Source organism: Colius striatus, chromosome 25 (assembly GCF_028858725.1).
Source record: "Colius striatus isolate bColStr4 chromosome 25, bColStr4.1.hap1, whole genome shotgun sequence".
Taxonomy (NCBI): Eukaryota; Metazoa; Chordata; class Aves; order Coliiformes; family Coliidae; genus Colius; species Colius striatus.
Window position 1 is genome coordinate 1,270,493 of NC_084783.1, and position 25,269 is coordinate 1,295,761.

The window sequence follows — 25,269 nt, forward strand, 5'->3', positions numbered from 1 at the left end:
CCCCTCCACAGTCGTGTGACTGCTATTGTGTGGTCCCTGACACACAAAAGCTAGCCTGACCTAATTTAAATCAGTGCTATTGAAGCTGTTCTTGTTTTATCTCCCAGCACAAGGGCTGTGCTCCCCATTTCAGAGGTAGCAGAAATGAATGGCTAATTGGGGGGGTATTGTGCAAAGGCAGCGTTGTCTCCCAGCCCTGATTGTCAGCTCTGCTGCTCCACAGTGCTCTGAGCTCCCCTCTCTTGTAACAGCCATGCAGGCTGTTTAGGGAGTGGAGGGAGGAAAAAGGGGAGAATGGGACTGTGCAGCCATGGCGGTGTCAGGCAAACAAAGCAGAGCATGGCTGCCTTCAGTGCACTGGTGAAAAGGCTGCCTGGGGGAGGCTTCTCTTGTTCAGAAAGGGCAGATGCTGGTGATAATGGTAGAGAATATCCATCCTTCACCTCCAAATAAGCTCCCTGCTTTCTTTTTCCTGGGTATTTATGTGACAGCCCTTCCTAGGGCTCTGGAGACTGCCCTTGGGGAGGCGGGGAGGCAGAAGGGGGCTCTCACACGTGAGCAGTGCCGCAGGGGCAGTAAGTCCTGGGAGCAGAGGAAGTGGGATAGGTCAGGGGCTGGAGGGGAGACTGAAATGCTGCCAGTCTCTTTGTCCTGTGGGGCAAAGTTTGAGCAGTCACTGACAATGGATCTTTGTAAGAAAAGCAAGAACATCCCCGGGAGCCATTCCAGCAAGCAGCATGAAGAGGGAGCTTTGTCTGAGCCCTCAGAGCCAGAGCTGCCCATGTGAGGAGAATCTAGAGCCCACAACCTGTCCACACAGTATGTCTCAAGGCTACCAGAGTCCGGTGCTGCCTTCATGAGGGACCACCACAATATCTTAACTATGTAGCTGTGGGAGTTAACAAGGGTAGCACAGTGTCTTTTGTCTAATTTCTGCCTCTGACTCCCATAGGTACCTTCCAAGAGCTTCCTCCCAGAGGCTGTCTGGTCTGCAGCTCTCCTTTCTCCACCCATCACCAGAGAGGTCTGTGGAAGAAAACAAAACCCAAAGCATTTGAATCTTTCAACTGATGGTCTTGGGTCACTTACAGATTCACTTCCTACTGCTCTAGGGAGATGACTTTGCCCCCAGCTATTGATTAGGTTTGCCCCCAGCAAGCTCAGCTGATCCACAGTGCAAAGGCTGCTGTCAGAATCTTCTCCCTCAGGCTCTGCCAGCTGCAGGGAGAAAGTGCAACACCAGGATATTTAACACCAATGTGAAGCAAACAGCTCCCAAGGCTTCAGGTTTGTAATAGACTTCCACATAATTTTCTAGTCCAAGTCAGATCAGAATAAAGAACTGGCAAGTACTGGAGCTAAAAGGACACATGACACTCCCCTCTCTCTCCCTTTTGGTGCCAAATCGAGAGATTAGCTCCAAAACTTTACAATTAAAACTATATTTTACCAAAAGTGAGGTTCTTTCTGCTTTCAGGTGGGTTTATGATTCATTTCACCCTTCTAAGCTTTTCCCTGCAGCCAGCAGAGCATAAAACACACTTCAACAAACAAAACAAAAGAGGAAAAATAATTCTCACATTACCACCTGATTCCAAGGGCTGAGGTTTTATGAATAAAAGAACACTTGCCATGGGTGTATGAGCTGTTAATACTACATTAAGGTTAAAAAAGAGAAGCTGGCATATTCCCAGGATGTGGAATTCTCAGCTGTGACTTTACTCAAACCCTCAGCGATGGGAAACTCATTACAGTGTGATGGTGGCATCAAGTCACCCTGCTCTGTCCCACTGCTCTCACTGCCTTGGAGAAACACTGGTGCTGAGAACAGTCTGGCCCATTGTGTATTAGAGAAGCTTTTTGCAGGGAGGAAAAACTTTTCCCTAGTAAAAAGGGAGACTGCCAAGGGTCTGTCCTTTCGCTCAGAAAATGACCAGTCCTTTTCCAGTTCCCATCCCCTGGGCTCGATCCTCTCAGCCCTGAGCAGCTCTGCAGGGAGCTCTCCCTCCCTGTTGCCACTATTCTACCGACATCTGGTGGCAGCTGCCATGGGAAGAGAAGATGTTTCTCCCCCAGAGGCCCAAGCACTGGCATGTCCTGCCCTTTGCACCCTGTCCCGGGCCTCCAGGCCTGGCTTTGGGCCTGCCCGGTGGGCCCAGGGGACGTGCCCAGGCTCGGAGAGTGCTGACCCCAGGCATCCCATGGCTTGGAGCTGGGTGTAAGGCCAGGCCAGTTCGGGGTGAGACCCTCCTGCTCCCCCTCAGCGAGAGGCTACAAGTCCATTTTGGGGCTATCCCCTTTCTGAGGGGAGCCCCGCGGAAAAGCCGCCCAGAGTCGCACCTCGGCCGCCTTGAGGCACTAATTACTCGCTGAGGCCGACCGCGTGGGGCCTCGCGGGGCGTTTCTCGATGTTTGGGGCAGGTTTTGTTTGAAGCTGCTGTGAGGTGCCGTGAGGGGACGCCCCGAGGAACGATCGTGTCCCCTCAGACACCGCGGCGCTCGCGCCGAGCGCGGCAACATCAGCCGCCTCCCGAACACCCTTCGCAGCGCGGTTTCCGTAGTGTAGCGGTTATCACGTTCGCCTCACACGCGAAAGGTCCCCGGTTCGATCCCGGGCGGAAACACCACTTTTTGGTTTTTCGTCTTTTTTTTCCCCCCCGATTGCTTTGGGGTTTTTTTAACCTTCTTTCTTTCTTTCTTCCCTTTAGTTCTAGTTATTTTCCCGCCGTCTCCCGGGGACTCGAGGCCCCACCGCAAGCTGGGAAGAGAATTAACCACCATGTGCCGCAGCGCTGGGGCCTCGCCGCGGTTCCTGTGGGTGGGCCGCAGCCGCGCAGGGCGCTGGGCGTGCGGGCGCGTCCTGAGGGAGCTTCGGCATCGGCGGGGAGCCGGAAAAACGCGGAAAAAAAAATATGGGAGAGAAGGGAAAAAAAGTGAGTTGCGTTGGCCGGGAATCGAACCCGGGTCAACTGCTTGGAAGGCAGCTATGCTAACCACTATACCACCAACGCTTCGCGGGAATCCCTGTCCCGGCCTCACTCAGCAACCTTACCCACTGGACCAAACCATCTTCGATGGGCTGGGGGGAGTGTGGGCAGCGAGGGATGAGAATAGCACCATAACTGCCTCGCGGCGGCAATAAATCTGATGCCCGTCTCTAAGGCTGAGTGGTGAAAAAAATATCCTTTAGGTACTTTATCTCTTTAACTATCGGCTTCAATTTTCTCCGTGTCGCCCTCACTGCGGAGAACGATTCCGATCCCCCCCCCCGTCCCTTCCCGCCTTTGTGGTGGTTGTTCCCCGCCTACCACGAGCCGGCGCTTCCCGCCGCCGCCCCCGCGCGCTGCCGCCATTTCCGCCGCCGGGTGGAAGGTCGCGCTGTGGCAGCCGCCGCCTCCCCCTCCCCCGTTTCCGGGGCTGCCCAGTGTCCGGGACATGGAGCGGGAGTGACGGAGCCGCCGCCGCCGTCCCCCCCCTCCCCGCCCTCCCGCAGAGGAGCCGCCCCCCCCCACCCCCCGCCCGTCTGGGGGAGGTCGCCGCGCCCCGGGGTGAGTGAGGAGGGGAGAGGGGGGTGCTCCGTGGGACCGGTGGGACGAGGGGCTGCGCTCTCCCCCGGCACGGGAAGGGGGTACCCCGGCGTGAGGGCGCAGAGCCTGGGGAAGGGGCGTTTGTTCCCTCCGTGGGCCGCGTTCCACCCGCTCCCTGCGCCGGGGGAGGTGCCTCAGGGGGGCTGAGGGGTGTGTTTGGTCCCTCCATGACTCGTGTCCTCACCTCCAGGGAGCGCCCAGCCATTGCCCCCGCGGGGCGTTTGCTCGCCCACGGTTTGTCCTTCTGGCGTGGAAGGACTGCTTGGCCCCGGGTGGGTTTGCATTTCAGTCCTCCCCTACTACCATGGCTCGCAGGGATGGGGAGATGGGGTGGAATGCTTTGCGCTGGGAAGGGAGGGCTGTGGTGTTTTACCCCCCAGCAGTCCATACTGTGCACAGGCAGGTGAAAAGCTGCTGGCTCCTCTTTTGCCACAGGCAAAGAGCCATCTCCAGCAATGGGCAGGATGGGGTGCTCCATCCCCTGGGCTTCCCCAGTCTCCTGCTAACCCATGGCCTGGCCTTCCCTCCACGACAAGGGCAGGAGCTCCCTGTCAGGGCATCCAGCCTCCCTCACAATGCAGAGGTGGACTCTGCTGACAGCCTTTGCAAAGCTTGTCCCTCTGTAGAGAAATCTCCAGCGGTTTATTCCACCTTCAGTTGCTTTTATTTTTGCAGAAGGAGATGTAAAAGCTCTCAGCCACAACAGGGAACATTTTTAAGGGCTCCTCTAGGTGACTGTGTTGCTTTGGCTCTTCCTGAATACACCAGCAGGCCCCTCGGGGTCTCGGTGACAAATCAGTGTATGATTCATGTCAGGTTTCTGATCTCTTGTGTCTGTTTTGTTCAGTTTCTTTTTGTCTGGGTTCAGTCTTGGAGGATATTGTTGTTCCTTTTCTCTGGGAAATGTATGAGGGTGAGATGCTCGTCAGAATCATTAAAATCACAGAATAGCCAAGATTGGAAGGGACCTTGGGAAGCCTCTGGTCCAACCCCCTGCTCAAAGCAGGGTCAGCTGTGAGATCAGACCAGGTTACTCAGCATTCCTGAGCATCACTCCTGTTGCCCTTCGTGCTTGGATCAAAAATTGCTCTTCAATTACTGGATGCTGCTGCTTCATCTCTCTCTGTTCTCTGCAGTTTAGGAGCTTCGCTGCTGGCGCGTCTTTGTCGTGCTTTGTCTCTCCTGATCTCCTGTGAGTGTGGTTTTGGGGGACAAATGGCTGTTTGGGCAGACCAGGGGGCTTGGTAAAAGATAGTGGCAGATCTCGGGTGTGTCTGTGATTCAGAGCTTTCTTGAAGAGGAGACAGAGATCTTTGTACTTGAGTGTACTTGGGTAGAGAGGCCAGCAGTGAAGGTAGTGCCTTCTTATGCCTGTGGAAAATGGGCTTGTCTGTTGAGCCAGGGTTCCTCTGTGGCATCAGGCTGAGGCAAAGGGAAGCACCAGGCTGGCTTGGAAGACAAATGTGTTTTTATAACCCAGGTGGGACTGTGATGCAGTTGGCAGTGGGGCTGCTAATGATGCCTTTTGTTTGACCTTTGCCTGTAAGTGTACGGCCCAGACTGTTCTCAGTACCTGATGCTTGTGAAAGTGTCAGGATTTCGGGAGGGGGATGAAAGGAAGGGTCAGTAGGGAGAGTTCCCAGATTGTAGGAAGCAGTGAGGCAGGCCACATTGCTCACAGAGTCCCATTGTTCAGATGAAGAGGTCTCTCTCTGGGCTGTTCACATCCAGCATGTGCTGGTTGCATTTTACATTCCAGATCTGTTCTGCCAAGTGAAGTTCAGCTTGTTTGTGCCTTCCCGCTCAGTTGGAAACGTGACCTACAGAGGATGCTTTTATGCAGCCTTAGTCCTATGATGGGAGGGTTACATGAAACTTGCTACTTTTTTTTTCCTCTTCCTTCCCAGTTTCCTGTCCTGCCCAGCTTGCTGAGTAGTTAATGCAGAAGATAAAGAGGGTTCGTCTGGAAAACGAGACTGCAGGAAGTTGGAGAAGGTACGTGTCCTGGCAACTCCCAGGGCCTTTATTGACCTTCAGGTTGTATGGGATGAGCAATAGTCACCTCTTGGAGATGAATGAGGTTTCTGAAGAATCCCAAGTGTATAATTCTGCCCAGGGAGCTGTGGTCAGGAAGTGACTTGGCAAGATAAGTTATTTCACTGACTTCCAAATCCAAGCTTTACAGTTTTCTCTTGTGCTGATTTCCCACCTGTGCTTGCTTGTTCCCTTCAGACTAACCTGTTCCTTCTGAAAGGAGGGCGTGGTGGACATGTGCCTGATCCATCTAACGTGGCCAGGCAGGGCAGAGAAGGCATGGAAAAGACTTCCAAGGGGTAGCTGGATGTTTTTGGCAGTGAGGTTAGCAAACAGCACTCCCTCATCTGCATCAGTGCCTCCACATGAGGACTGTGAGGGACTGTTCTTCTGGGAAGGTGTAAACCTCAGATGAAGTTTCAAGACCTAAGAATAAGATGGTTGAAATTGGTGTCTTGATCTAACTCACCTTTGAGTAATCCCCAAATTCACTCTGCAGTTTCAGTTAGATGAGCTACTCCTTACACTTGTTTCCTACATACAGAGCATTGCCAGACACTGTCTGTGTTTTGTCCAAGAGATGGCTGGAATGATGGGTGAAGCAATTGAGTTTTCATTTTACTCTGCATTGGAGACCTGAGCTTTGTGAGGCTACAGCTACAATAGTGCTATTTCCAACACTTTCATGTGATTTTATGTGATGGCTGCTTTGCTTATCTCCAGGATGAGAACAGTACAAAGCTAAAAGTTGTGCCTTTCACTGCTCCAGTGAATCATAAAGTCATGGCAATGTGATTTGGAAGAGACTTCAGCCTCCAGTTTGATTTGGGACAGTTACCAGTACAATATTTGTGGACTGTTTTGAGCCCTTAAAGGTGGAACTTTCCCTCATGAGGAGTCAAAACTGACTAAGGCAGTTTCACTAACTGGGTGACAGTAACCTAAGGGTCAGGAACCTTGAGCCAAAGCCAGATTATTTTCATTGACTGACTTGACCTCCAGTGGGACTGAGAGAATTGTACCCAGTCTGTGGGGTTTTGTGGTCTTCCTGTCATGTGTTTCTGATAGGCAACACTTCTGCCTTCAGATGTGATTTTCGTAGCTGAAATGGAGATCCTGGCTGTAGGCAGGAGAGGCCACAGACACACTCACAGCCTTAGAACATCCCGTCACGTTCTCTTTTGTGGTTTTACTTGGGCTTCCTGCCTGGCTCTGATTGGAAAAGACACTTCTTTATTCATTTCCAAGCTCTGGATTTACAGCTGGTACCAGGAGTACCTACAGACCTATTTCAGGAGCTTGGTCTTGGGTTATTATTGGCACATTTGGTACAGTTTAGGGACGTAGCAGTTTGAAGATAGGCTTATATTTACTGCCCTTGTGCCTTGTGCTTGTTGTTTAAGGGAGTCCAGGTGTACTTTGGTGTAGATTTCTTCATCTCCTGCCATAATGTCAAACTGAGAGCTTCCTTTCAGAGAAGTTGTTAGAAGGTGCAAACTGGTGGGGAATCCTCAAGGCAAACTGAGGGTTATCCTGAAAACTATCCATGGTAGAAGATGGTTGGAGGCAAGTGTTTGCTTGTGGTGATATAAATAACCATCCTTCTCCTTTCCCCTGATTCTTTTTGCTGGGAAAGAACTCATTGAGCATCTTACTGAGGCTGAAGTCTTTCAGATTTGGTTTATGTGTAATTCTTGCTTAATCCTTCACCTCAGAAGCTGCTGACTGTCAGGTCACTGTCCCAAGTGACAGGCAGCAGTCAAGGAACATCTAATTTGGAAATACAAATCTAGGGGTTGCTAAGGACAAAGCCTTTTATGGGTGTAATCCTTAGTCATTGGTTTGCTGATCTTGGTGCTCTGTCAAAGGTGATGATTTTGTCTCCATGGAGCAAACTTCTCCAGCCTAACTTTTCACTCAACTGCACTTCCTCTAAAATTCTTTGGACCATTCTTCCAGATACCCCCAAAACCAACCTAAAGCATCCTCAGGGAAGGAAACACAACTTCTCAAATGGGGTGACAAAAACTGGTTTCCCTAGTCCCAGGCTCATTCCTGCTTTGCAATGGATTACATCACTGACCTTGGGCAAGTCTGTTAGTCCACGTCTCCTCTGATTAACATTTGCTGTAGTTGCACGTGGAGGCGTTTTTGTAGCCTCTGTCATTCAGTAAATGGCAGCTGGGGAATGTGTGAGGAATGCATGCCACGTTTGGCAGGATATGACCAGGGTCTGTTACTGCTGCCATCTTTCTGTTAGCAAATTGCACTGTTTTCTTCCTGTTTTGCCATCTCTCCTACTTCATACTTGGCTGCAGTAACCCTTCAGGTAAGTGAGCTGCTGTGCTTGGCTTAAACCTCTCTCTAAGTGATGAGCACACTTTACAGCAGGAAGGGAGCTTCACTTTCATGCTCTTCCAGTGCAGAAATCTGTGTGCCTTTATGATAGGTCATAGCTTTGATGACTTATCCACCCAAATTCCTGGGGTGGTTTTCCTTTGAGTCAAGCTGATTGTTTTCTGCACCAGAATTTGCTGCCTGTACTTCCTTTTTAACAGCTTGTTCCTAGAACTAGTCCTGGGAGAGTGAGTTCTCAGAGGTTAATATCTTCATTTACAGGGCTCAGCATGGGATGGGAGATGGGCTTTTCCATGTTTAAAGTGTCATTTTTGAGCACAGAGGGTCCTAGGATCTGTAGTTAAAACGCCTCTTCTTCATTTAATGCAGAGCTTTCTAAGCAACAGAGTGTGCCTGCTTGATTTTTAAGGCTTAATTCTCTCCCTCAACTCCTCCCTCAGTTTTTTGTCCAGTTCTGAAGGGGAAGAGAGGATGACTGCAGTGGACACGCTATCAGACAGCTCTGAAGTGGTCGAGATGGAGGATGTGCCTTCCCAATTCCAGGTGCAAAAGCATTCTTGGGATGGGCTGCGTGACATTATTCACAGCAGCAGGAAGTATTCGGGCATGATAGTGAACAAAGCTCCCCATGATTTCCAGTTTGTCCGGAAAACAGAAGAGTCCAGCCCTCACTCTCATCGTCTTTATTACCTGGGTAAGCCAGCGTGCCAGGCATGAGTGCTGTGGGACAGCTTCCAATCCAAACAGGCAAGGAAAGGGATGGGAGGGATCTCCACAGGGGAACTCAGGTGAAGTAACTTTGCTCAGAGTTTGCATGCTCCATCTATAATGAAGCCTGGAACTGAGCAGAGACCTCTCCAGTCCCAAACAGAAGGCTTTAACCACAGCCTGTCTGCTTAGTGACAAGGGGAGGTGTTGGTTAGCCAGACCTACCTTGTGTCCTTTGGCAGCCCAGGTCAGTCCAGGTGATGGGGCAGGAGAAGGGATATTTCTCAAAGCCAGGACTGTCTTGTGCCTCTAGCTTAGGACAAATGGACACTGACTTTCCAAGGAATCAACAGTCTAGTAGTTACTAACTACATGTTGCAAGTTCTAGGTACTAATGGTGAGCTGGTGGAGTGTCTCTGCTTTATCAAGTACCATGTAGGTAGGATGCTTTCAAGGTTAAAGGGGGAGGAGGAAAAAAAGATGAGGTGGGAATGAACCATTAATGGTATTCACAAGGAAATATGCTCTTCCTCACAGTAGGATGGAAAGACAGCAGAGTGCTGTGTTGTACAGGTCCCTCATTATAGTTGGAGCCACAATGTAATTAGTGACAGAGTGGTTGGATTTTCAGTAGCTGCATAATTTTGTGGTTGGTAGCATGGGAAGCTTTATAGACTATAAAGAGTTTGTTATGCTTTGGGGCATGAGCTGATCATTACTGGGCCAGTAAAGAAATTGCCTGATGTGCAATTCCATCCAGCAACTGCTTTCCTGAAACAACCCTGCTTGGTGTTTTTCCTCTTCCTTTTTGAGTTGTTGAGTGTAGGTCACTGTAGGGCATAGGATGCTGCATTTGAGGCACTGATTTGTTTTGTCATGAAGCAGCTCCTCTGTGCCAGTGACTGGATTTGTTACAGTTCCTCATACATTCTTATGACACAAATGCTACCATAAAGGGCAATATCCAGAGTTAGCATATCTTTCTTGTTGAGTGTGAACCGTGAGGCTTGCTTTAAAGCTGAATGTGTTTCAAGGCCAGGTTGACTTTGATAGGGCTTTTGATCTAGATGACTAAAGAACTAAGGAGCTAAGTAGATAATTTAATGTGGGTTTTTCATGTTGTTGTGTTGTATGAAATGTCAACCAGACCAGCTACTGTCTGCCTGATGTTCTGCAGGGGTGTGACTGTTAGAGGAGCAAGAACCAGGAGTGAAGACCCAGGAATGAAGACACACAAGTGTCTTGTCAGTATTCCATCCCTTAAGGAAATGTGCAGGGCATAGAGCAGATTGAATCATCATTTAAGATCAGTATCTGGCAGGTTGTACCAGGATACCTCTTGTCAGGCATTCCTCATAAAGGGAAAATGCTGGCTTGGGTATTTTTTTCCATAATGAGCATCTTTTGAGTTGAACACCATGTGCTGTTGAACACTCTGAACTCATTTCAGCAGTTCCTAAGTGTTTCACATCAGCCAGCTATTCCTGTCCCAGCATTAAATCCCAATTTGCAAGTTTTTATGTTAGTGACTGTGTGCCAAAGAGCAGGGTGAAGGCTTCTGAAGAACTTCCCTGTAGGGGTTCTTCACTTGGGAGCAAAATGTGATGTATTTATGGGAGGAAGGCAATACTTCTCTTGTAAATGCTGATTGATTGTAGTTAGCCTGAGGTCACTGTAGAAAGTACTAATGTAAGGAGAAAGGGAGTTCAGGTCACAGTCACATGAGTGTCAAGTGTGTTTATATATAGTAATTTGTTCCTATCTGCAGGTTTTTTTCTGTTTGGACATCTTAAATCATTCCTGGGCTGTCCCCATAGAACTTTATGTTGTATCATGGCAGATGCTGCTTATATTAAACACCACATGCTCAGCACTGTGGTGTTTTTGTATCTCTGAGGATTATATACTCACACATTGCTTTGCTTCCTGAGCACTTATTAATATTTCAGCTTTAAGAAGTGTGCTGCTGGGTTAACCAGCTCAGGAATCTTTCTGTTCTGCCCAGAACATGTGCACAATGGACAATATCAGGGCACATTTCCCTCTGCAAAGTTCTGGTTGAACCATACAGAGCTCGTGGTCTTTGATTTTGTTGAAAGTCCCAAAATCATGTGTCAGGATGGTTTATTTTGCTGTAGTTGTTTTGGGAATTGGATGAAGGCCAGTAGCTTATTTGGTAATCAGAGTCAAAGGCTTATGTAAAGTGACATGCTCTTTTGACTGTGTAGTATACTGTTTCATATTTGAATGGGCTTTCTAGAGCTTCCAAGCTTTTTCTCTTCCCCCTACTTGCAGGCCAGTGCATTGGCCTGAATGAAGTCCCTGTAGCAAATTCCTGGCTGGGAAATGTGGAGAGTAATGTTGAGTCACCCATTCAGGGAGTGGCTTTTTTAGAATGGATCCAGGGCATGGGTTGAACGGTCCAGAGGGAGGAGATGTGGATGTAACCCATTCTGAAGAGGTTGGTCAGTGTTAAATCTTGCTTAGGGACAGCTCTAAATAAATGACTAGCTAAATTTGAGTAGTTTAGATGTGATTTTTGTGGTTGAACTGAGAGCTGCCTGGCAATGGCAGCTGGTAAAAGCCTCTGGGCTTTGACAGAGGGGTTGGACTGGATCATCTCTAAAGGTCCCTTCCAACCCCTACCCATTGTATGATTCAGTGACAGCCCCAGCCCCTCTGTTATCAGACTTTTTGGTCCTCTTTGTCCTGGCTAATCTGAAGTAGGATGCTGCTTTTGTCCTCCTAACAGGAATGCCATATGGCAGCAGGGAGAATTCCCTTCTTTACTCAGAGATTCCCAAAAAGGTACGGAAGGAGGCCTTACTACTGCTGTCATGGAAACAGATGCTGGATCACTTTCAGGTAAGCCATAGCATGAAGTGTCTGGGTTGACAGTGCATGGGGGAAAGCTGGCTGATGTTGTGAGGCTGGGTATGGTGGGTACCAGTGTGCTGAGCAGGGGAGAGAACAGCATGGCAGCGTGTAAGACACAGAGAGTGGTGTTGGTAGGAGTGTTGTATCAAGAATTGCTTTGCTTTGTAATACAGTCACTTGTGTGTGCAATGAAACTATAGCAGTGAGTGTGAAACAGCAGTTGATGTGGCAAGGAGAGGGCTGACCTAGCAAAGAGGACTCTGTAAACCAACATGCAGTCTCAGGTACAGGACAGTGCACCTCTCCTCTAGTTGTCTTTCCTGGGCTCTTCCCCTGCTTGTTGTGGATGTGACTGGTGGAACTGCCCATCTGTCATCTTTCCTGCTTATAAGAGAGTTGGGAAAGTTCAATTTAAACTGCTGCTTCTGCCCTATTCTCTATTGTGAGAGAACCAGGAAGGGGGTGAATTTTCCTCTCCAGCATCAGTATCTTGATGTCCTTTGTCACTAACAGTATTGAAGAAGAGAGCAGAGGGTGTTGGTCTTTCTTCCCTACTAAGAGATTCTTGATGGAAAAGAATGTAACTGTCTTGACCCCATTTGGACTGCTAGTCCTCCTCAGGGTAATTCAAGATCCCTGCAAGAGCTTGTGTTTGCAGTGTCTGACATGGAAACTGTTTGTGAAGGCTGCAGATAACGTCATTAAGTTAATTGGCTACATCTGATTTGCATAAGCAGAGCAAGTGTGGCTGTCCTCAGTTGATGCCAACGTGTCAACTGCAGAAATGATAGATTCACAACTCGTCCAGCTTGTGCAGAGGGAACTTTAGGGCACGTGGTTGGTTTAGTCCTCCTGGACCTGTAGCCTTTAGTCCTCTGATGGTTACAGACCTGTGTTTTAAGACTGACTGGTTTTGGCTGGTGTGCTGTATTTTGGGGGTTCACAGACTGACTGGTGTCAGTCTCAGAGCATTCCTGTTCTGTGAAAGCTTATCTCCTTACAGATGCTTTCAGATTTTCCTTTCCTTCACTACTAGGCAACCCCTCATCATGGGATGTATTCCAGGGAAGAGGAGCTCTTGAGGGAGCGCAAGCGACTTGGTGTCTTCGGGATAACATCGTATGATTTCCACAGTGAGAGTGGCCTGTTCCTCTTCCAGGCCAGCAACAGCCTCTTCCATTGTCGAGATGGGGGCAAGAATGGTTTCATGGTGAGTGATTTTTATGATTACCACCTGAAACAAGCTTAATGGCTTTGGTCAGAGGTGACCACACACCTGCTCCTGTTTGGTTACGGTCATTTCTCTCCTGTCCTGTCAGGCCTATGTTTGCCCTCACTTCATGGCCTTTACTACACCTGTGGTTTAAGCCTTTCAAATACAAAGCTGGAAGCTGATTTGGATGCTGTGTCTATTGCTGTAGGTGTCTCCAATGAAGCCTCTGGAGATCAAGACTCAGTGCACGGGGCCACGAATGGATCCCAAGATCTGCCCTGCTGACCCTGCCTTCTTTTCATTCATCAATAACAATGACCTGTGGGTAGCAAACATTGAGACAGGAGAGGAGAAGCGGATGACATACTGCCATAAAGGTAGCTGCTGCTTTTGGCAGGAAGTTCTTCCTGACAGATTTGGGCTGGAAGGGCTGATGTCTGTGGCTTATTTCTTTTGGATGAGCTTTTTCCAAGGAGATGTCATTGCAGTCTCTCCTTTGTTCCTCTCCAGGCTTATCCAATGTTCTTGATGACCCCAAGTCTGCTGGTGTAGCCACTTTTGTCATTCAGGAGGAGTTTGATCGCTTCACAGGCTATTGGTGGTGTCCAACAGCTTCCACAGAAGGTCAGTGGTGTTCTGCTTAGCTAATTCTGATCCTGTAACTGCTGCTGGCCCCTGTCACCAGTCATATTTTGAGCAAAGCTTTCCTCTGGCCTGGGTTTGGTCTATTTCTGGGGGTGCAACCTGAAGGAACAACACAGTGAGGAATCAGGATTGTGCTCTGAGGTGTATTTTGGGGAGCTGGCAGTCCAGGACACACACACTCTGCACCATTGCATACTGCTGCAGTGCTCCAGGCATGTTAGAAACAGCTGAAAAACACTGTAGCAAAGGTGTTTCCTGCCTGCCCTAGGTTCAGAGGATTTAAAAACACTGCGGATCTTGTATGAAGAAGTGGATGAGTCAGAGGTGGAGATAATCCACGTTCCTTCACCTGCCTTAGAGGAGAGAAAAACAGACTCCTATCGGTACCCCAGGACAGGTAAGTGAAACACCACAGGGCTGCTGATGCAACTCTTGACTCCTGCTGGCAGCAGCAGTGGAATTTGTGCTATAAACCTCGCATGATTAATCGGGTGCTTAGCAGGATGGAGAAGCTGGCTGTAAACCTTGAGGCCTAATTGAGTTCCTGAGCCCAAAATCTACTGCAAGAAAGGAATGAGATTTAAAGTTCAGCTTAAACAAAAGGATTGCTGAGAGGGTGGAATGTATCTACTGACATATCATGGAATACATCTTGAATCCCACCTTTACTCTCCTTCCTGAGCATGTGCACAGCCAAGCAGGCAAGGCAAAGGCAAACTCTTCCCATCCCCAGAGTGACTCCAGGGATTACAGTGGTGTTTGCTCACATCCATAATTTGACATTTGTGTATTCACACACAGTCATTTTAGTAGGAACAGCATCAGTTCTTCCCTAGGAGCTGCCTTGTGGATAACCATGGAGCTTTCATTGTGATGTTTTTCCACTCCCTTCTCTGCAGGCAGCAAAAACCCCAAGATCACATTAAAGCTGGCAGAATTTAAAACAGACAGCAAGGGTAAGGTAAGTGAAAACAACTCAGAATGGGGTAGTGCACGGGAGGGTTGACTGCTTCTGGAGCTCCCTGAAATTAAAATGAGATCACTGAGACATGCTGGACAGTGTTGGCCTTTTGTTTTCATCCTCCTGTGATACCTGGTTCTGTAATGTCAGGGAACAGAAGAACTTGGCAATACTGACAAGTTCTGGTGGAGAGGGAGCTGGGAGAGAGGAGGGAAGCGGGAAGCAGGGTTAGCCTGGCATACCATATTGTCAGTAGCAGAGCAGGAGGGTTGAAGCCTGATCCAGTCCTGGGCTTCAGTCCCTGGCTGTGTGTCCTTTTCTGTGGCTGAATGCCAAAATAATTCTGCTTTGAAGCTTATTTTTCCCCTCTCTTCCTGCCATTTGTAGAAAGGCTTCTCCTGGCCCCACCCTTGCTGATGCCAACAGTTAAACTTCTCTGTTCTCCTGTTCCACCCAGCTTCCATAGGAAGAGATGAGGAAATCTGGTAGTAGCCTGGTTTTAATATTGGACCTTCCTTTTGCTGCAGATCCTGTGTGCTCAGGACAAGGAGCTGGTGCAACCGTTTGCTGCGTTGTTTCCCACGGTGGAGTACATTGCCCGTGCTGGATGGACCCAAGATGGCAAATAGTACATAAGCTTTTCTTCCAAACTAAATACCCCTGAGGGCTTCCCTGGCTGAACTACTGCAGGCCTTCAACATGCTTTGTATTGCAGTCATGACCTGGTTTCAAAGCTGGGAGGGCCAGAAGTGGCACATGGGGTTTTTTTTCCCAGCGTTGTAACATCCTAAAAGTTAGGAATTAATCAAATGTAGTGCAGGGTGACAAGCTGTGGGCTTGCAGTCACCACCACAAATAGAAATGACATTGATTCTATTAAGCAGGCAGCCTTTTGAACTGAAGATGCTGAAGACAAGGTGCTTCCTGCTGCAAGCAGGGATGTGCTGTAAGCAGCTTTCTGGCTGTTTGTTGGCCCGGGGTGTGATGGATGCCAAAGCTATCACAGGAAAGTGGGCAGTTGGTGTGGTGTTAAGCCCTTGCTGCAGCGTGTACAAGGGGAAAGATTGCTCTGAGACTGGTGTGCTCCCATAGCTCACTCCTGCTCCACATGTGATAGACAGTCTTGTGCTGGCCAGCCTTGCCTCAAGAGTTACAGAATTCCCACCACCCTGATTGATTTGAAATTGTAAAGCTCTTCATTTCTTTCCCCTCTAACTTGCCTGTCTGTTAACTAGTTTCTGTGCAGATCAAGTTAAGGTGACTTGGGTGTCTTTGGGGATTACACTCTGTAACTCAGCATTAATTTTCTGCTCTGGAAACTAAATTCATAGAGCTTTACAGCAGAAGGTAATCCCATAGGTGATGCTTATGTTCTGCACCAGAGCTTATCTAAATGTGCTGAATACATCAGTTCATGAAATCCACAGTTGCTGAGGTGCTGGGGGAGAGCTGGCTCTTTGCAAAGTCTGTCTTAATGATGAAACTTCCCTTGATGCACTTCCAGGCCTTGGGGTGGCCGCACTATGCAGCGGTGGCTTGCCATCTGTCATGTTGAGAGGCCTGCAGTGCAGCATCACTTCCAATGACTCTCCTTGGAGAGGAACAAGGCTGAGACTGAAGCGACTCCTTCACTTGGCAGTTGTCTTAGGTCTGTGCCTTTCCCTGCTAGGGCAGCGTGTGACGAGGGAGCCTACCAATGGATCACTTGGAGAGTGATCGCTTCAGCTCGTTAGGAGCTTGCTAGGAAACAAGTAGTGCTTCCTGCTGGAGGGGCTGTCCCAGGGAGAGTTGTGTTTCTGGAGACAGGGTTCTGTTAACAGTGCTCCCTTGGCACAGACACTCTGGCAAATCTGTCAGACATCTTGTCTGAACGATACCCCTGTGAAATACCAGAGATGTCTGGCAGTCCGTGCTTGTTGGCAAAGCTTCCAGGAGATTAGAAAGCAGCAATGATGAGAAAAGCTTTGCATTCAGATGCCTAAATCCTTGCTGCCAGCCAGGGTTGGGGTGGGGGAGAAAAAAGGGCTGCATGTTCTGAATGTTAGAAAGGGACATCTATTCTGTGGTACTGACACTCACCTCCAACTTCTTTCCCCAGTGCCTGGGCTATGTTCCTAGACAGACCTCAGCAGCGACTGCAGCTAATCCTTTTGCCTCCAGCACTCTTTATTCCAGTCCCAGAAAATGAGGAGCAGCGTGCTGAATTTGCCAAAACTGTGCCAGAAAATGTCCAGCCATTTGTGATCTATGAAGAAACCACTGATGTGTGGATAAATGTAAGAGGCTCAGGGCTGGAAGGAGAACACAGGCTGCCCCTTCCTCCCCCACAGTTAACCATTTTCATGTTGGCTGTGTGTCCAGTTTAGTCCATGCTTCCAGCAGACCACTTTGCTACCCAGTAGTTGCAGATTTGGGGTTTGATAAAGCCATAAAACAGAAGAGTGATGAGGGTCCTGCCTCTCCTTGCAGTTGGAACTGTTCAGTTCTTGCTGACATCCTTGGTGAACACAGGCACTTCAGGCACTGACACCTCTGGATGTAACACTGCTGTTCTTTTGGGGATGTTTTATTACAAGATTAAATGGCTCCTTGAAGCATGAGCAACCCTAATCCCTGGAATCTGTACTTATTTAGGTAGGTAATGGACACAGGAGCCAGGCAATAAACTTCAGCCTCTGAGATTAAGCATTTTGGTGCTGAAGTGACAAAGGGAGCTGAAGCTCACACCGTGGTGTTGGGAAAACAGCCACCTAGTGAGACTGCCACAGCTGGGAGACCAGGCTGGTGCTGGTTTTGGTGGGACAGCCCAGAGCAGTTGGTCTTCTGAGTGGGCCCAGAGTTTCTTTGTGCAAATAAGAAAGCATGGAATGGCTTTTTTTCCCTGCTAGCTGCTCATCTAAGATATTTCTCCACCCTCTCCTCTCCTTTGAAAGCCCAGTGGTTTAGCACTGACTCCCTCAGCTAGGTCTCTGCTGTCTCACTACAAAGTACTCATGGTTCTTCTGCCTTTTGTGACAGGTTCATGATATCTTCTATCCTTTCATCCAACCAGAGGGAGAGGAGGAAGAGCTCTGCTTTATCCGAGCCAACGAATGCAAAACAGGTTTCTGTCACCTGTACAGAGTCACAGCCATCCTGAAACAGGGCAGCTATGACTGGGTGCAGCCATATGTCCACAGTGAGGGTAAGAGCTGCACCTGGTTGGTGTTTTTAGTCTTGGGAGCTCCCTTTCTGATTTGCTTTGTGTTGCCATTTTTTTAGGGGTGAAGGAAGTGATTTTATTCTCATGTTGTTTCTTCCAGATGATTTCAAATGTCCCATCAAAGAGGAGATTGCCCTGACTGCTGGGGAGTGGGAGGTGCTGGCCAGGCATGGATCCAAGGTAGTGCTTGTTTTCATTCTCTCTTACAGTGTTGCAGCTCTGCATTGTCTGCCCACAGTCCTGGCCCCTGCCCTGTGTTACACCTGGGACCAGCTAGAACTACTTAAGCTTTATTTTGTTTCTCTTTTTATTGCTGCCTCTGCTTTCCCCAGAAGTGCTGTAGTGCAGTGCACATTGAACTGATTGCCTCTTTAATCAGACTTCAGGTTTCTCCTTAGGTAAATCCCACGAGTGAGTCAGGCCATAAAAAAGGACACAAGTCTGAGGTTCAGGAGCAACAAAGAACCATTTTGTGGGGAAGCTTGGGATTTCTGCCTTTTCCTGAAGCATTTTAACCCCAATGAGTGCTTGTGAATTGGAAACACGTCCCAGTGCTTAGAGTGAACTCTTGTTCTCCATCTGATTCCCTCAGCAGAGCCTTGAGGAAGGAGGCAGCCAGGGACTACAAAGCAACTTAGAATATGGAGAAACTGGATCTGTTGTTGGTTCCAGAAGAACCAGAAATGATTTTATTTTTCATTAATCTTGTAGAAACCTAGTTCCATTTTTGCTTCAGGAATTAACTCTGAGTCTGGTCTTTAATGCTCCCAGGTGATTTCTGTCAAAATAAAGACCTTGTCTGTTCCTTTCCAATTAATCTGGATTTCCACTTCTCACTTTTTCAAAGGCCTCCAGCTCCCTGCATTTGCTTTCTGCTGCTTTTCCTCAATCTGCAATTAACCTGCTGTCCCTCCCCATGTGGATTCTCACTGTACATGCTGTTGATTTTGGCCACAGCTCTGCCCTGCATGTGTTAGGGCTAAAATTGTGTTAGCAGCAATTATTTGGATGCATTTGTTGCTCCACAGGGCTCTGCCTGGTTTTCCTGACCAATTGAGTTGGGTGTTTTTTTCCCTTTGCTGTCGACAGTGGTCTTCAAACTGCAGCTTAGCCAGAAATAGCATTTGGGCTTCAGCACTGGGAAACTGTGAAGGTGGAAAACAGTTCAGTTACTGTTGCTGGATCAATGCAGTATTTAAGAGCTGTGCTCTCTGTTCCTTGGCTGGCTGTTTTTTTGGAAGCGGCTTTATCTGAGCATTAAAAGCATCAGTTAGGTACTGATAGAGCTATTAGACTGATCATTCCTCAGATGGGAGTTTATTACCATGATTGCTGAAAAAAAGAGAGATATCCCCCTGTAATCCAGAGTTAGCATGGAAAGTAAAGTATTGAAGCATGGGACAGAGCCCAAAAGTTGATGCTCGTTAGTTGGCAAGTGCTGTGAGTCTCTCAAAGCTGGGTGAGCACTCTTTGTGGTTCAGTGTTGGGCCCCTCACTCCAGGGAAGACATTGAGGTGCTGGAACATGTCCAGAGACAGGGAAGGGGCTGGAGCACAAGGGGACTGGGGAGAGCCTGAGGGAATGGGGGTGTTGAGCCTGGAGCAGAGGAGGCTGAGGGCAACCAGGAGCACTCTCTGACACTCCCTGACAGGAGGCTGCAGTGAGGAAGAGGTCAGTGTCTTCTCCCAAATAACAAGTGATAGGACAAGAGGAAACAGCCTCAAGTTGTAGATTGGAGCTGAGGCAGAACTGTTTCCCTGAGAGGGGTGTCAGCCCTGTGCCAGGCTGCCCAGGGAGCTGGGGGAGTGCCCAGCCCTGGAGGGATCCCAGAGCCCTGGAGCTGAGGTGCTGAGGGCTGTGGGTCAGTGCTGGGCTGGGCAGGGTGAGGAGAAGGCTGAGACTCCAGGAGCTTCAAGGGCTTTTTCCAACCCAAATGACTCTGATTCTGATTCCCCAAGCTCTGTGTATGTGCTCTCCAGCCTGTTGTATCAACAGGCAGTGTGTACAGTCCCTGATGCCACGGGCAGTCTGTCATGGTCTATTTGTGTTCTAAGCTACTCTGCCTGGGGACAGACTGTTTGAACTGGCAAAGAGACAGTAGTTGGGATCCTTCTGTCACTGAGCCCTCTCTCCTCCACGTAGATCTGGGTCAATGAGGCTACAAAGCTGGTATACTTCCAAGGCACAAAGGACACCCCGTTGGAACACCACCTCTACGTGGTCAGCTACGAGTCTCCTGGAGAAATTGTGCGACTCACCACTCCAGGCTTCTCCCACAGCTGTTCCATGAGCCAGGTTTGTTGTTTGTTAGACACAAGATGCCCTCAGTCCTCTACCTGAGGGAATCCTAGCTAGGAGTGCTCGTGAAGTCCACTCACAAGTCCTGAGGGGCTTCTTTGTCTTGGTTGTTTGAGACGAGGGAGGTCTCGTCTGCATGAAGGAGATGAGATGTATGAAATGAAGGACCATGTGCCCCTAACTCTCCTCTCTTGTCTCTGTAGAACTTTGACATGTTCATCAGCCACTACAGCAGCGTGAGCACCCCACCTTGTGTGCATGTCTACAAGCTCAGCGGCTCTGACGACGACCCTCTCCACAAGCAGCCCAAATTCTGGGCCAGCATGATGGAGGCAGCCAGTAAGTCCCATGGAACTTGTCAGTTCTCTCTGGTGTGTGGGCTTCTAAGATGTTCCTCTTTCACACTTGGAGCAAAGGCAGTGCTCAGGGGTGCAGTAGGTTTAGGTGGCTTTTTATTTATGACTTGAAGAGGGAGGGGACAAGTTCCTGGGCTACAATGGCTACTTCATCCTAAGGCTGTAGATTTTAGATACAGCACCCAAATCCCTCCTGCAAATGTCTTCTCCATTTGACCCACTCCTGCTCTTAACCTTCCCTGTGTTGCTGTGGAGGCACAGAGTGCCTTGTCTCAGCATCCCCAGCTGCTGCTGATGTTTGCTCCTGGGATCCCTTTGCCCTTTCCATGGCCTACTGCCCTGTGCAGGCCCGTGGAGGCTGCATGGTTCCCAGTGAGAGGCTCCTCTGCGAGGCCTTGCTGAGGCTTCCTATGGTTTGGCATTGAAGGAGCCCTGACTGGGGTCAAATTTAAAGATAATGAGCTTGTTTGGGGCAGGCAGGAGGCTGAGCCTCATGCCAGTTGCTGCACTGCTAATGACTGAACTTCCCTCTGCAGACTGTCCCCCAGATTACATCCCACCTGAGATCTTTCACTTCCGCACTCAGTCGGATGTTGAGCTCTATGGAATGGTTTACAAACCTCACGATGTCCAGCCTGGGAAGAAGCATCCCACGGTGCTTTTTGTCTATGGAGGCCCTCAGGTAATCATCCAGATAACTGCTGCTGTCAGGCATGGGATTGCTGCCCAAGGGCAAAGCTCTCTGGAGCTTGGTCATGCATCAAGACTTCCACTTTGGTTAGCAATGGGCACTGTTCTGACCCCTGCTTCAAACCTCAGCTGCTTTTCCCAGCATTTAGCCTGATTTGTATGGCTCTGACAGCTCCATTAGTGGCTGCTGTCCAGCCCTGGATCCTACACAGTGGCACAGACAGAGAGGGAGGTACTGCGAGGCAGCTGCTCAGCTCTGAAACTTTTCTTCCCTCCCTCCTGCAGGTGCAGCTAGTGAATAACTCCTTCAAAGGAATCAAGTACTTAAGGCTGAACACACTAGCATCCCTGGGCTATGCTGTGGTAGTGATTGATGGCAGGGGCTCGTGCCAGAGAGGACTCAAATTTGAAGGGGCCCTGAAGAACCAAATGGTAAGGTGCCACCGGAGGGGATGCAGCTCTACTCGCTTGCTTGGCTGCATGTTTCCTGTGCTGAGTGTTGTTCTCTTCTGTCTGGAGCTTGTAGATTTAGAAAGCTACTAACCTGGAGTTCCTTGTTGCCTTTCAGGGTCAGGTGGAGATAGAGGATCAGGTGGAAGGTTTACATTATGTAGCAGAAAAATACGGGTTCATCGACTTGAGTCGAGTCGCCATCCATGGCTGGTCCTATGGGGGGTTCCTGTCCCTCATGGGCCTGATCTGTAAACCCAATGTCTTCAAGGTAGGTCTGGGTGTGGGCCTCAGCTTCTTTAACATCTGCAGTTGGGGTTTTTGTGTGCTGTGATGTGCTTGTTGGATGGGTGAGAATGTCTTGCTTACAGATCACACCTGGCTGAGGCTTGAGAGGACAAAGTGGTTCCCAGTCCTTTAGCCCAGCATCCAGTGTGAGCTGCTATCCCTAACCCCTTCCCAAATCCCTACCAGAGTTTCTGGATCATTCCACAAGCCTTCCTTGAAAAAGGGGAAGCTTTTAGTGCTGGCATTCAGGAATTTTCCCCAGAAGAGGGAATAACAAGAGGGAGGAATCTGTGTTGTGTGTGGGTTTGCTACAGAAGAACCCTACAGCCCAGGGCCTGATTTTCCTGCCCCTTCAGAAAAAACAGGGAAGACTTTAGAACTCTTTCAGCATGTGATAACTGAGGCTGTCTCCTGCCACCTCTCTGTTGGACAGATTGCCATAGCAGGTGCTCCTGTCACGGTGTGGATGGCCTATGACACCGGCTACACCGAGCGGTACATGGATATCCCAGAGAACAACCAGCAGGGCTACGAGGCTGGCTCTGTGGCATTACACGTGGAAAAGCTTCCCAATGAGTGAGTACCATGGAGCTGAGGGATCTGCTTCAAAAATCCTGCTTGATGCCACCAAGAGAGACAGGGGAGTACTGGAGAGAGGCCAGTGCAGGGACACCGAGGTGCTGAGGGGGAGGAAAGGCTGAGAGACCTGGGGCTGTTCAACTGGAGAAGAGAAGCCTGAGCTCAGGGAGCAGTGCTGATCAATCCATAAAGGGTGGGTGTCAGGAGGACAAAGTGACACTTTTTGTCTGTGGTGGTCAGCACCAGGACAAGGGGTAAGGGGCAGAGGCTGGCACACAGGCAGTGCCCCTGGCACAGGAGGAGAAAGTCCTTTGGTGCTGAGGTGAGGGAGCCCTGGCCCAGGCTGCCCAGGGAGGATGTGGAGGCTCCTTCTCAGGAGGTTTCCAACCCCACCTGGACACGTTCCTGTGCCCCCTGAGCCAGGGGAAGCTGCTTGAGCAGGGGCTGGGGCTGGAACAGCTCTGCAGGGCCCTTCCAGCCCCACCATTCTGATCCCATTTAATGTTAACTCCTCTGGCTGGTTACTGCCTTCTGCATCAAGCTGGAGGGTTGTACCCCCAGCCTCCTTTCCCAGGGAGGGGCTGAGGACCACATCTGTGTCCTTACACTATTCTGAGTGCCTGTCATTGCTCAGTTTTGGCTTCCCAACTGGCAGCTCTTTGCTCAGACCCACAGCAGATGTCTTTGTGTGGTTTCTCCTCCCATCTCTTATCCCCTCTGCAGGCCAAACCGTTTGCTGATCCTCCATGGCTTTTTGGATGAAAACGTGCACTTTTTTCACACCAACTTCCTGGTATCACAGCTAATCCGGGCTGGGAAACCTTACCAGCTGCAGGTAGGAGGAACAAGAGTGAAGCAGGAAGGTTCCTTAAAGCTGGAAAGAGGAAAAGTTTTCCTCTGTGTGTTCTGGAGGCGGGAGAAGGTGGAGGCAGGTGCTGCCACATCTTGTTGCAGTGTGGATGAGTCAGTGCCTCGTCTGACTCCGGGAGGTGGCCGGGAGGTGGCACTGTGGCTGCTTGATTGCAGACAGATGTGGCCTGTGTTCAGAATCTCTTGCAAACAGGGCTCCTGCCCTCAGGCCTGGAACTGTTGCTCCTCACTTGGCTGGTGGCAGCAGAAGTGGCCCACTCACCTTAGGGAACGGGGGCTGGTTCTCTAGACCTTCCCTGGCACCTCTTTGTCTCGGTGGAGACTGGGTTGAAGGAGCAGGGCTGATGTGAGAGAGGCTTGTCTGTGCTGAATGAGCTGCTGCTGCCTAACCAGGCTGTGTCTCTGCTCCTGCACAGATCTACCCCAACGAGAGACACAGTATTCGGTGCCCTGAGTCAGGAGAGCACTATGAAATCACGCTGCTGCACTTTCTACAAGAATACCTCTGAGAGCACAAGCCTCTGCAAACTGGACACTGACAGCTCACCTTGCCCCTCCGTGCCCTGCCACCTCCCTCAACAGCCATCTAACCCAGAGCACAAGTGGCTGAGTGCCCACCCCCGGGCTGGGCATCCCCCCCCAAAGCAAGGGGGGAGTGTGGAGGGCACCTTCCCTTTTTGGACAGTGCCACCTTCTTTCATCTTCCAAGCTGGAGGTCTGCCCCTGCTCGGCTGCTCGTCCTGCTCCTCTCCTCCAGCCTGGCTGTTAATGCTTTTTTTTGCTGCTACTCCCTCTATCCTGGGATTCAATGGACAATGGTCTGTCTCTCGAAGCTGAGGTTTGTGTCCATCTCTCTCTCCCCTGTCCTTTCTTTCCCTTTCCACTGCACCTCTGCAGTTCCCTTACTCTCACCTGCAAGAACTCAGTGCCTGTGTTGGAAGTGGAAGAGCTGAATCAGCAAGCTGCCTTAAGCCAGGAGTGGGAGGGAAGAGACAACTACTATCGACAAGCCCTGGGGGGAGCTGATCTGCTGCTGCTGCTGTGTCCTGGCCCTGCTGTGACAACGTGGAGCCCTGGGATGTGAAGAGAGCTCTACAGGAGCATGCAACACTAGTCTTTTCTCCTTTATTTTTTTGTCTACCTTTCAGTTTTCATTGTGCAGAGCAGATGGAGGAAGTGGCTGGGGCCGCTCACGGCCTCCTCTGATCCCTTTCTCTAATGGCAGCTCGCAAGCAGAGTTGTGCCAACAGGTCTGAAGGCAGCTGGCTCCAACCCCACATCCCCTCTCCCGAGATCACAGCAGCATTTGGGGGTTGTTTATTTTGCAACACAAGATGGATATTTATGCAAATCTTCCCTCCCTTCCATTCTCTGTGCTGCCTCCTGATCCCACCTTCCCCGACACCCCGAGCTTTCAGATGTGCACTGAAACTGGCTGTGCTTCAGTTCTCTGCGGGTCAGTGACTGTTCCCTTCGCCTGTTTTACTTCAGCAAACGCTCTCTTCTGGTTTTTATTTACCTGGTCAACAGGAACCGCAGTTCTGGGGAAGGGGGAGGGGGGGACAAGGGGTTGGGTGAGGGGATTGAGCAATCGCACCTCAGGGGAGCCACATACCCCTCCCCTCCCCCTCAAGCCAAGGGTTCTGCCAGGGGCAACAAGGAAACCACAAAAGCCACCCAAGGAGCCTCGTGGAGCTGCCCTGGGGGTTTAAGTGCGTATTATTAAAAGAAGATATTTTTATGGATTCTTATTCTTTTATAACGGAGTGTAAGATGTAGCGACTCATTAAAACACGGCCACCAGAGCTGCTGCCTGCCCTTCTGTGCCTGTGCTGGGGAGTGGAGGAGAGAGCTGTGGGGAAGAAATGACAGTTGGCTCGAGGCAGCCAAGAGCTGTGGCCGTGGCAAAAGCAAGAAGCAAAGGGCTCTGTTTGCTGTGTTCCTGGGCCGAGCGCTGGAGAGAATATTAACTCCCTGCTGCTCCTCGGGGGGAAGCCTGAGCCCAGGGGCTGGAGATGCAGAGCTGGGGATCCTGGATAGGGCTCTGTGTGACCTGGGGTGTTGTCAGCAGCGCTCCTGCAGCCTGGGGACCTCGCCTCGACTCCCTCCCCTGAGCTGGGGGGCTGCAGCTGCTGGGGTTCAAGGCCCTTCCG

The 25,269-nt window shown here is 50.0% G+C and overlaps 1 protein-coding gene and 2 non-coding genes across 4 annotated transcripts; 2 read left to right on the plus strand and 1 right to left on the minus strand.

Annotated features, from left to right (window-relative positions):
- Positions 1-2,551: 2,551 nt before the first annotated feature.
- TRNAV-CAC (transfer RNA valine (anticodon CAC)) lies at positions 2,552-2,624 on the plus strand. Its single transcript has one exon. It is a non-coding gene; the product is annotated as a tRNA-Val (tRNA).
- Positions 2,625-2,939: 315 nt separating this feature from the next.
- On the minus strand, positions 2,940-3,011 carry TRNAG-UCC (transfer RNA glycine (anticodon UCC)). The gene has a single exon. It is a non-coding gene; the product is annotated as a tRNA-Gly (tRNA).
- Positions 3,012-3,370: 359 nt separating this feature from the next.
- DPP9 (dipeptidyl peptidase 9) lies at positions 3,371-24,921 on the plus strand. 2 transcript variants are annotated; one of them, XM_062015222.1, is made up of 21 exons: positions 3,371-3,548; positions 5,495-5,582; positions 8,420-8,673; positions 11,440-11,552; positions 12,601-12,774; positions 12,986-13,154; positions 13,288-13,401; positions 13,691-13,819; positions 14,322-14,383; positions 14,911-15,011; positions 16,482-16,659; positions 17,402-17,567; positions 17,686-17,765; positions 19,728-19,880; positions 20,087-20,222; positions 20,776-20,921; positions 21,215-21,361; positions 21,498-21,650; positions 22,101-22,243; positions 22,970-23,081; positions 23,533-24,921. In XM_062015222.1, the coding sequence occupies exons 2-21, from the start codon at positions 5,527-5,529 to the stop codon at positions 23,623-23,625; spliced, it is 2,679 nt and encodes an 892-aa protein (XP_061871206.1). In that variant the 5' UTR covers positions 3,371-3,548; positions 5,495-5,526; the 3' UTR covers positions 23,626-24,921. The 2 variants fall into 2 exon arrangements, with proteins under 2 accessions (XP_061871206.1, XP_061871207.1); XM_062015223.1 differs by lacking the exon at positions 5,495-5,582.
- Positions 24,922-25,269: the final 348 nt, after the last annotated feature.

Coding starts and splice junctions, on each gene's coding strand:
- DPP9 (XM_062015222.1), top strand. CDS start 5,527: ATGCAGAAGATAAAGAGGGTTCGTCTGGAAAACGAGACTGCAGGAAGT. Junction 13,155..13,287: donor GATGACATACTGCCATAAAG/GTAGCTGCTGCT, acceptor GTTCCTCTCCAG/GCTTATCCAATGTTCTTGAT. Junction 15,012..16,481: donor TGGACCCAAGATGGCAAATA/GTACATAAGCTT, acceptor TTCTTTCCCCAG/TGCCTGGGCTATGTTCCTAG.